At 51.6% G+C, this 11,585-nt stretch overlaps 1 protein-coding gene across 6 annotated transcripts in view; it reads right to left on the bottom strand.

The window, feature by feature from the left end:
• Positions 1-10,170: 10,170 nt before the first annotated feature.
• The window catches only part of ATP9B (ATPase phospholipid transporting 9B (putative)), a 193,618-nt gene continuing 192,203 nt past the window's right edge, over positions 10,171-11,585 (bottom strand). For 4 of the 6 annotated variants that reach the window (XM_084780966.1, XM_084780967.1, XM_084780971.1 and 1 more), the window contains one exon: positions 10,171-11,405. In XM_084780966.1, the coding sequence (XP_084637092.1) occupies positions 11,269-11,405 (137 nt within the window). In that variant the 3' untranslated portion in view covers positions 10,171-11,268. The remainder of the gene's footprint in view (positions 11,406-11,585) is intronic. The other 2 variants (XM_084780969.1, XM_084780968.1) reach the window with 1 other exon arrangement.

Raw genomic sequence — 11,585 nt, 5'->3', positions numbered from 1 at the left:
TGATCATGGCTGAAACTCCAGGCTCCGAGGACTCATCCACCACTCTGCTGCAGGAGCGCTGGGTTGCACACGCATCACTGTGCTCCGCTTTGGGTTCTGGGGATCTGAACTCAGGCCCTCAGGTCTGTACGGCAATAGGTCTCCCCACCGAGTCATCTCCCCAGCCCCAAGTAGCCCATCTTAAGTGTGTGCATATTCCACAATGTGAGATGGTTCCACTTCCCTCTTTGGGACTTTCCTGTCTTCCCAAACCGAGCCTGTCTCCATTGTGTCCAGGCTGGACTCTGCACTCTACTGCCTGTCTCAAGGATTTGGCCCTCTAAGGCTCTGTAGAAATGGAATCAGGGGGCTGGAGAGATGGCTCCCCACTGGGGGTTGAGGGGGTGGGGGTGGGGCTCACTTTGTCCAGTTTCTGTTCTCAGCATTGTATGTGGTGGCTAACAGGCACCCTTCAGTTTCAGGGGATCTAGTGCCCTCTTCTGGCCTCTGCAGGCACCAGGCACCCGGCACCCAGCACCCGGCACCCACACAACACACACAAATATAAATGCAGACAAAACATTCATATACATAGAATAAAAATAAATCTTAAAAAAATAAGTGGAACCTTGTTGCCGCTGTCTTTTCCTGTCAGGCTTGCTTCACTTAGTAAACGCCCTTGGGGGTCTACCATACTGCAGCGCGTTCCAGAGAAGAGTGTCTGATTGCTTGCTTTTATTCCCACCCTCCCTCCCATCCTTTTCTTGATTCTTTTACCTCCTTGCCTTTTCTATCCCCATTTCCTTTCTCTCTTTCCGCTCCCTCCGCTGCCCCCTCCTTCTCTTTCCTTCTCTTCTTCTTCCAGTTCCTTTCTAAGACTGTACCTAGTTGCATTGCCTAAGTTGTCCTTGAACTCCTGGGCTCAAATGCTCCTCCTGCCTTAGCCTCGTGACTAGCAGTGACCATAGACACACGCCACAGTGACGAGCTAAGCTTCTAGTTCCTGTGTGTCCCTGTCACATGCTTTGCTTCTGTTTCTCCTCTTCCCTCTCCTCTGCAGACTATCAATGCCATCAGCGGTGCCTGAGCACTCTTAGGCACCCAGTGAGGGCCCTGGTCCTTGTCCCATCGTGTCCCCACACCTGGCCTTCGAAGGAGGCCTGTTTCAGTACTAATGCACAGCATAAAAGGTGGATGTCAGCATGCGGCTGGGCCAGGTCTCTTTCTGGGGTCCTTGGCCTCCTTCTGAAGTCAGGTAAAAACATGGCCAGTCAGGGCTGGAGAGATGGCTCAGAGGTTAAGGGCACTGACTGCTCCTCCAGAGGTCCTGAGTTCAATTCCCAGCAACCACATGGTGGCTCACAACCATCCTATAATGTGATATGATGCTTTCTTCTGGCCTGCAGGTGTACATGCTGGCAGAGCACTGTATACATAATAATCAATAAACCTTTAGGAAAACAAACAAACAAACAAACAATGGCCAGTGGCAGCAGCAGGCCACACAGAGGGCTCTGCTTTTGCCTGCTAACTGGTAGGGAGTTGGAGCCCCTTAGAGACCTTGGCCATTGGGTGAGTGAGCTGCCCAGTAGGCCACACTGCCTCTCCTTCATGATTACGATGTTCTTCATTCATTCTCAAAAGGACTTGTGTGGGCATCTGAGCTGCAGGCTCTGGAAATGAGATTTACAGGACTCTCCATTCGCAGAGCTGATGGCATTCAGGCTGGGGTGAGAGCCTGTAGGTGGTTTGTGAAGGGGGTTGGGGAGTAGAGAGAACCCGAAGGAACAGCAGTGGACAGCATCTCCTCAAGAGAGGATAAGGTGGCCCTGGGAGTAAGGCAGTAGCTATGTGTTAAGTGTTTGGGTGGTCTAAGGAACAGGACATCAGCAGGCAGCCCTGGGAAGGTGCTCTCAACATGATTTCCTCCATCTCAGTGTGCTGTGTCAGGAGACCTGTCATACCCTCTAGGTCCCAGGATACCTCTTCTCCCCATTTCTGGATCCCAGGCTCCTTGGCAACTCCTGGTGGCCTGGTCCATTGTGCCTGGATCTTTTACAGCTTACGTTTGCCTGTGGCACAGTCTCCCAATTCCTAGTCCATAGTCCATTTCTGGATGCCTCCTCCCCCTCCTTCCCCTTCTCCCCCCTCCTCTCCCTCCAGCCTTGGCTCTAAGGTACCCTCTATCTTCATGCTGGTACCTTGGCTCCTTGGCCCTGAAGTCACTAAGAGCCGAGAGCTCTGACAGGAGACATCAGGCTTTTCCTCCAATCTGGCCTGGTGTTTTACTCTTGCCACTTTGTTCCCTCGTTGTTTTGTCACAAATTGAGGATAAGGCCACCCAGGCTGTCCCATGAGAGATCCCTCCTCAGATGAGGTGGTGGATACATGAGCCACCAGATGACAACGATATCCAGGGAGCCCTCAGAGCTGACAGAGCCTCACTCCAGGAACCTCTAGGCCTCCTCTTCTCCCTAGCCTTGTTTCTAGTCTAGGACATGCCCTGTCCCTCCCTCCTCAAAGTCCCCAGCTGGCTTGAGGCAGGGAAGTGGGGTCCACAGCCAGTCACATCCTTTGGGTAGCATGTGTAGTCTGTGGAGCTGCTGTACCTAGGAGTCAAGGTCACTCATGGCAGAATGACCACAGGGTTAAAGGCCAGAAGCTCCCTATCCATGCCCCGGAGCCATTCCATGTCCCTAGAAACACTCCGAGCAGTAAAAATGGCCACTGGAGTTCCCCCCCACCCCTTACCCTGCACCCCCACCCTCACCCCTGTTCTCCCCTCTGCTTTGTCATGGAGGATACCCTGGGAATGGCTGCACATGGGTGTCCTGAGGCTGCTGCACTTTCATCAGGAAAGGGCTTATCTTGAGCTGCTCTACATATATGGTGGGGGTGGTCCAGGGCACCCCTGTGTATGTGCTCTGAGCATGAATGGGCATGTCCAGGGAACTCTGTGTGTGATACAAACTTAAAGGGACCCGTCCTAGGAATTTATGCATGTATGATATGAGCATGAAGGGGGCTCATGGGGTGCTCCGCATGAGTGATAGGAACACATCACTAGCCACTGAAGTTAAGGTAGCTAGCAGTCTCCCACAGACGTACACCAGGTAACGTTCCCTTCGCAACCTCGAGGAACTACAAAGCAATCTTTACACAGAGAGAAATACCAACAATTAACAGCACCCTGAGGATGAGGGAGTCAGATGCATAATTGAAAGGAAATGGTCCACATCCTTCTCGTGACCCAGGGTAATCTCCTGTGCAGAACTCGACCTACATGGGAGGAGCCTAAGCTGCTGGCGGGTAGAGGGGTCAGGCCAGGTAGGGCAGGACCTACTGTTTCTGTCTTCTTTGCACTATATCTCCTGACTCCAGGCTTGGGGGAAGAACACCCATCTCTAGGGCTTATGGGGAGAGGTGGAGAGTTCCTAGTGTTGTGAGCACCTTAACCAGCAAACGACCAAGAAAGGAAGGAAGGAAGGAAAGAAGAAAGAAAGAAAGAAAAAAGAATATTGTGGAAAGCAGGTCCTAACAGGGTAACTGAGTGCAGATAATGGCAGCAGGTCCTGTCAGGGTGACTGAGTGGCTCCAGTTTAAGGACACAGACATACAGCCACTGTTCCAGGAAAGCCCAAGGTTGCTCTCATGTTCAGCCTCTTATTTGTTCAGAGAGCCCTGTTCATAATCCTTCAAACAGGCTGTTCTCAGGGGGTAACTGAGGCAAGGGCCACTCAGCCCTTAGGTCAAGAAGGAGGCTGCTGGTTGGGAGCAGCTGGATATGCCTTTGAGTGTGGATGGATGACATCCTGGTTGGGATTCCAGCACTTCTGGGCTTCTCAAACCATGGGCACACCAAAAGGCAAGGTTTCAACTCATTTTCACGTCAAACCCCAGCTTTCTGACTTGTACTAATGTTTGACTTTTAAGACCTCAATCTTCTTCCTCTAGAAGGAAGCAGCGCTTGGCCCAAGGTATCTTCTGGGCTCCCAAAGACCCCAGAACACTTGCTGCTGACCCACATGCCTGTATATACACCTACGCTGAAGAAGCATTTAGGGTGAGGCCGTAGGGTCTGCAGGGAGCAAACCCGCTGCTGGAGCTGAGCACAGTGCTGCCTGGCTTGCAGTGGCATGACTCTGGGATACTCAAAGTGCAACGGAAGGATGCCTAGTTCTTTTCTGGTCAAAGTCAGTGGCAGGTTCTGGAAGAGTCTGTCAATAATGCTATGTTCAGGGTGAGCATTAATGGATGGAAAGATCTCAGCTCTCCAGAGACCCCTGGCTCCACAGGTTTACAGGATGTCTCAGGTGAGTGGCAGCTTGTGAAACCCCCAGGGCCCTGACCCTGGGTTGTAGCCCTGGAACTTTCCCCGCAAGGAAAAAGCAAGGACTCGGCACTTGGACACTGGGGCTCCACTGCAGAGGAAAACTGGCTTCCCACTCAGGCAAAACCAGATACCATCTGCACACAAGTGCCTGTGAGCCACAGCACGTTCCTTTGCCACAACAAAGCCAGGATTCCTTGTTGAAGACGTGGCATCCAGGGAGGGCTCATTCTGTCCCATAGTGGACTAACCCTACCAGAGCCTGGGCATCCAGAGTAACTAGGAAGCACTGTTTCTTGGTTTCTATTGCCCCCTCCTGGAATGATCTGGAATTACAACCACACTCAGCTCCCAAGCGGGTGGAGGAAGGCACAGTGGTATAGGGCATTAAAAAACAAAACAACAACAACAACAACAAAACAAAAATACAAAAACAAAACAAAAAAACCCAAAAACCTTTCATGGATTCTTTGTGAGTTTCACATCATGCACCCAAATACCACTCATTTGCCAGTCCGTTTGTTTCCACCTTCCCTCGCAACCTCCCCAAAAGAAAAGAAAATAGAATGAAAAAAAATCTTGTGGAAGATGTAATATCCATACTTTATTTGGAAATGTTCATTGCAATGAGTCATTGGTGTGTTTGGATGTCTCTGGCTTCTGCTATATTATACACACACTGGATCCCCTCGGTCAGTGTGTTGTTGCCCTGTGTCATGAAGACCCTGAAGCTTCGGGTCTGCGCACTGACTGGTCTCTTTATGTGCTTCAGGAGGTCAAAGATGGGGTAGACGCTGGGGTGGGCCAACTCAAAGCCCCGGATCTGGGCCTGGATGGTAGCTGCATTGGCCAGTCCACCAGCTCTCCTGAAGCTGCACCACCAGGGTGAGCCCTCTGTGACTGCCCTGGCCAGCTCACTTAATACTTCAGCCAGCAAGGGGCAGGGGCAGCTCTCCTGCTCTCATGTCCTCAGGGCCAGCTCACCCGAGCCTTCGCTACCAAGGCCAGCTCTGTTGTGCTGCCCAGATGAGGTTCAGGGGCCACTCTTCTGAGTGCTGCAGCCAGGGAAGGGTGAGGTCATTTCTCCTGACCTCAGGCCCAGCTCACCAGCTTACCACAGGTGGTGAGGTATGGGGGAGCATCTCTCTCCATGGATGGCAGTTTTATAACCTGACCCAGGTTGGTGTCATGTGCCTGGCTGCAAGCCAGAGCTGGACATTTTCCCTCTAGGATCCTTGCTAGCCTGCCATCTTACTGTCAAGTCACCAACCAACACCCAAAGGCAGAACAGAGAGGAGTGGGTACAGCCGAACAGATCATATCCCCCTATGGCCCCTGCCAAATCCTGTGGACACTTGCAAGGAGCTGAGGGTTTGGAATGGATCTTAAGTTAGGTTACTAGCTGGGCAGTTCGTATATAGAGAGATGTGAAGGCCAGCCAGTCTTGGATGAGAAGGGTGGAGAGGCTGGGTTGAGAATGGTACCCTGTGGAATACTTGGGGGCTGTGTGTTTATGTGCACATGTGCGTATGTTCTCGCAGGTCCACTGGGAGGACAATCGTGCTTGTCAGTGTCCAGTTCTAGGACCTCTGCCCATCCCCACTCCCTTCAGGTCTTCTCTAGTGGCCTGGATATACTACCAAGGATGACTTAGGTCCCTACATCGGGGTGGCTCTGTAGCATGAGAAGCAGCATACTAGGCACTGCCAGGCTCACACATGGACCAGCACGCAGGGCCAGCTCAGTTCTCTGCATTGAGAATTCTGTTAAGCCTTTGTGCCTCAGTTTCTCCGGCCCTTCTTACTGATGCACATCCATGGTACCATGGTGTTCTCATGAGGTATGAAGCCTTGCAAGGCCAGTCCTACCCTCAAGGATGCCAGTGGCAGGAGGCACTAGACTTCCAATGTGGTGGGGCAGGAGGCTGCATGAGGACAATGTCCTCCTGGGGCCCCAGAATATTCTGCAGGAGAGCTGTGGGACTGACCCTGGGAAGTGACCACTGATCAGTGAGAATGACCCCTCCCACCACCTACTACACCTCCGCAATCCTGAAGCTCTGGCAGGCATTACCTAGGACATAGGACCTGTGGCCTTGTTACCCCTGGGCCCAGCCAGGTCTTCCCACCTGGGTCACAAGTACCAGCCAACATGGGGGCTGCCCTCAGGCCAGGCATGGCTGCCAAGTGCAGTTGACTGGCTTTACCAACTAGTGTTCCTTCCAACAAAATTAGAGGAATCTGAAGGGCTGCTGCCCAGGCCTGGGCCTGCTTGCCATACTTGGTTCAGGGTCTGACACGTCTGGTTTGACCACTCAGCGGACGGTGTTCACTCACCTGAGCTCTCAGTCCTCAGCACATCTTTGTTATCTTTAAAACTTATTTTGAATACATGAGTTGTGGGGAGGAGCTCTGCCTGTCTATGGTGAACAGTAAGGACCAGGAACAGACTAGAGTGCTGCTGCTGCTGCTGCCGCCTGTCACAATGTTCTGCTGCCCACTCTGCGTGCCCCAAGAATGCTACCATGGGGAACTTAAATGTTCCCGCAGAGGCTTGGGTGCTGAGGGCTTGGTTTCTAGGGATGGTGCTGTGGGGGAAGGTGCAGCCTAGTGGGAGGGGCTGCTCACTGCAGTGTGTCTGGAGGAGAAATGGGAACGTGGCTTCTTCCTTCCTCTGCTCCTGCTTCCTGCCCACTTGAGGAGTGCAGCTGTGACCCGGCACGCCCCCTCATGTGATCCTCTGCTTCACCACAGGCCATGGGCTGACACACCTCAGACACTATGAGCCAGGTCAATCTTCTCGATTTTCTTATTTTTCTCAGGCATGCTTTTGTACTAACCCTGGTGACTACCTGCTGCTGTGCATAGTCAATTGTAGCACAGGTGGAAAATTTAGTCTCGTCCTCAGTGGCCTAGCCTGCTGATACATTAGCAGTTTTTGCTTCCAGCTGAAGCCAGCTTTGCTATTTTCCTCTAGCTCCCCAAAAGTAAGTCTATTGACTTTACACTACCCACCCCCAATATAAGCATTTAAATCTATTAATCCCTCAATTTTTGACATTTTCATTAAGTTGAAAGTAGTTTAGAATTTCTCTTAATAATTTCCCTCTCCCACCTTCTTTAGAAGGGGGCCACCTGATTTTAGTTTTGTGAAAACAGGGCCTTTTTTTTGTAGACCATAGTGTCCTCAGATTCACACCACCCCAGTCTCCTAAGCACTGGTATTCCAGACATGTGTCAACCACATCTCCTTAATTCTGGTTAACTGGAATTCTCTGGGGGCTATTACTGACCCAGCACACAGCATAGTGCAGTGTGTTTTCTGCAGTGGCTGGGTACACGGCCTCATGCCAACTAGGGTGGAGGGCTGATAGCATCACCTTGATTTCTCCTTCCTTCCAGGTTTGCTGCTACTGCCAGTGTAAAGATGCCAGTCACAGAGGTGGGGAGATGCTTTAGTGGGTAGCAGTACATGCTACGTAAGCATGAACTTAGTTCAAGTCCCCAACATCTACATAAAAATCTAGGTGTGGTTGTTTGCACCTGTAACCCCAGTGCCAGGTGAGGCAGAAGGGAGGATCCCTGAGGGATGTTGGCTACCAGCCTAGCTCCAGATTGAGAGACCTGGTCTCAAAGGAGTAGGCAGGGAGTGATAGAGCAGGCCACCTGATACCACCCTCTGGTTTCTACACGTGCATGGGTGTGCATACCTGCACATACCATATGAACACAGAGATCTTTAAAAAACTAAAATTAATAACCTAATGATTCTTAGGGAGGCTACTGGTCTACCAAGACCAGAGTGTTTCATCACATATCTACTTTACCTTAGCAGAATTTCCATTACGTGTTCTTGTCCTAAGTAAGACTTTTTATTATGCAGTCTACCGTGACTAATGCTGCGTGGTCACCTGGCTCTATGATCCATAGCCTGTTGGCACATGTGGTTGCTCCATCTGTTTGCTTTCAAGCCCACTGTGTTTCGGTCTAGTGTGCAGTTTTGCTTTTTGCCCAGCTGGGTCACCTGTATACCTAGTACCTACATACCTCGTACGCCTACACACCTAGTATAGGTGTGTTACTCATCTTTACGCGCAGCACCCATGCTCTCCTTTGCAAGCATGGAAACGCAGGCATGTTTGGATGCTGCAGAGGAGGACCCGTTCCCTAGGCCTCCCTCGGAGGTAAAGCAGCCCTTGTTTTTTCTATCACAGCCTCTTAGCACCACAGGAAGAAACCAACGGCCATTTTAACAATCTGTTATGGTCCTGTGGGATTCACAGGTGTTGGGAACACACTGAGGTCCTTCTGCATCACAAGTGTTAAAAGAAAAGCATGGCGGTTCCTAGGCTGAAATGCTGTAAGGCCACTCACATGACTACCTATCCATCCAGCAGCCACTCGCCTACCCTCTGTACCCATCTGCTTACCCATGCATCTCTCTGCCTGTCTCTGTGCTCAATCATTTACTCACCTACTAGCCCCCCCACCCACGCACTGACCTAGCCACTCCAGCTGCCCACCCACACATCTGCCCACCTGTCCACAGCTTCCTCGGTCTTCCCGCTGCTCATCCACATCTGCCTCACTGGCTTTCCTGTGCCACTCTATCCCAGCCCAGCACCACCATTCTGCGCCCTGCTTCCACTCCATCTGTTCCTCTGTCCAAATGCTGTTTCCTTCTTGGCATTAATGGGTCTTTTCTGGTCTTGGCTCAACTCCATCTCTCCAAGGAGTCTCTCCACTTGCTCTCTGTCCCCAGCTTCCTTACATACACATTTTTACATGTAATGATCGAGGGCATGTTGGTCACATCCTTATGTGTACTGGAGGAACTTGTGAAAGGTTCCTGCTTTGGAGCTTCCAATAGGGAGCAAGGTCAAAACTAGGAGCCCTGGATAGTGCAGAGGCCCTTTCTTTGCACAAGGCAGAGGAGCAGGCCTGCAGAGGCCCCGTGAGGGTTGCGCGGTGCTCACCATCAGACAAGCCTGTCCATGAGAATGTCTGGAGCCAAGACAGCTCCAGAATTTAGAGCTACATCAAGCGAGGTTGTCTCAGAAGCCGGCAGGAAGTCAGTGCTGCCCTTCAAGGTGGCTCTTTCCCCTGACCTTGACAAGCCACTTCATAGGCGGAGCTCTATCAGGTCTAGTGGTCCTTTATTAAGCAGTTGTTTCCTTCAGGCCAGCCCAGGGCCTTCTGAGTCACTGTGTGCCGGGCATCTGCTGAGCTTCCTCCCATCCTTGTGCCATCTGACCTGAGCAGCGGCATCCTGAGGGGGATTATGTTCACTTCATGGATGAGAACCACGCTGGCCTCCCATAGTCTGTAACTAGGACTTTGTGCAACCTCAGCGTCTGAAGACTTAAAGCCTGATGTCTGCTCCGTGTCCACCACTGTGGGAAAGCCTGTGCACCAAAGCTGCTGAACCCCAGAGGTTCATGGTGGCATCACTTTCTGAGGCTGTAACTTCACAACCATGCTCCTTAGCTTCCCGTGTGTGCTCTAGTTCTCAACAGAACCCAGGAGAGTGAGTGATCTGTCCTCAGTCTATGCCCTGACCCCAAGCAATGTGCCCTCGGCTCGTGGCCTCTTGGCGTTTCTATGAATCCAGCATCCTTAACTCACCCTGCACTAATAAAGGGGTGGGGATATCATGATGTCCAGTCAGATATGCTGGCCAGTGACCTCTGGGCTCCATCGTTCAGCAGGGAGAAGAAAACCCGCCTATGAACTGACAACAAACAGTGACACCTTGTGGGGAATGTAAGAAACAGCTTTTCTTGACTGATTCTGTCTGGAAAGGAAATGCTCAGGCACCCTGAAGGTTTCCACTAAAATAATAAAGATGGTCAAGTCAAAAGGCACTGTGGGGATGAAGCTTTATTTTCAGTCAGGAAGTCTCTCCTCTGAAAAGCAGTACTCATAGGAGCCTGGGGAGAGGGTCCACCGCACAGACCCACGGCCTGTTAGGGAAGTCTCCTCAGCATTCCACTCACACAGCTTGTCCTTCCCCAAGGAGTTGGGATCTTAGGGGCCCATGTTTGAGAGGAAATCAAGCTGAGGAGCATGAGCATATACAAAAAACCAGTGCAAAGGAGACTCCCACAGCCTGCCTTAGGGTGTGCAGAGCTGAGGCAAAGAGGCCCACTGTACTACAGCTGTGACAGGAATATACTGCATGGTACAGAGGTGTACACACACACACACACACACACACACACACGCATACACACACACACACACACACACACACACACAGAGCCTGGGGCTAACTCTAAGGCCAGCATCCCTCCAAGGAGTCCTCAGTGCAGCCTTCGACAGGGATCTGCCATCACCAGCTCAGACTGAGTATAACCACGTGGACTGGAACACCGACTCAGGAAGCAAAGCATCGTGGGTGGTGCCAAGCTGCACAGGACAGCTGAGTTCTACGTAAACAGTTTTGAGTATGGTTTTATGGATATAAAAATGTTATCAGCTAACAGCAGTGCCTTGAGGAATGGTTTACATTCATAGCTGCAACGGAATTAGGAAACCAGAAATGTCACCGCTTGGCCACTTGGGCTTGTATGTGTGTAGTGCCCACTGAAAAGCGAAACTGCATCTGAAGAGGAGTGTGCCAGTGGCCGAGGGTGGACGAGCAGGCCCACTGTCTGCTGAGGGCGCAGTGGCAAGTGCAGGTATGGTATCTCCAGTCTGTGCAGAAATGGCTTTCTACAGTATACCATCAAAGAACAGAACCGAATGCTGGACCACTGCAGAAATTACACTTCCAGTGCCCAGGAACTAAGCCCTGCCCAGCTGTGCTGAGGCAATCACTTTCTTTCAGTAGCTGTTCAAGCTGCTTTAGTACAGACACTAGTGAGCAAGGCTGGGTGAGCTCAGCCCTCAGCTCACCAGCAGTGACAGTCCCTCATGCTGCCCAGCGCATGAGTGTCTCTACCTGGCCTCATGTCATATTCAGGAGGACAGCTTGGAGTAGCTGGGAGGGGACAGCTTTCGCTTCAAGTATTTGAGCACGTAGAGTGGAAGACAGCTGACCACAGTGATGGCTGACACTTTCCACAAGAAGGTCACGGTTGTGATGAAGGCAACATCTGTCAGGAGGAGGGATTGGAGAGTGAGGGCCAACTACAGGAGCTCCCAGGCCCTAAGATCGCAGCCACAGCCCAGACTTGAGCCCCTCAGGATCCCCAGAGCCACAGGCTCCATCATGGCTGTGCACACAAGTCTGTCCTGCCCAGCTGTGCAATTTATACACCTGTCTAAGTTGTGCT

Source organism: Acomys minous, assembly GCF_964271855.1.
Source record: "Acomys minous genome assembly, chromosome: 4".
Lineage (NCBI taxonomy): Eukaryota > Metazoa > Chordata > Mammalia > Rodentia > Muridae > Acomys > Acomys minous.
Note: the sequence above shows the minus strand (reverse complement) of the source record. Positions and strands in the feature narration are given on the sequence as shown.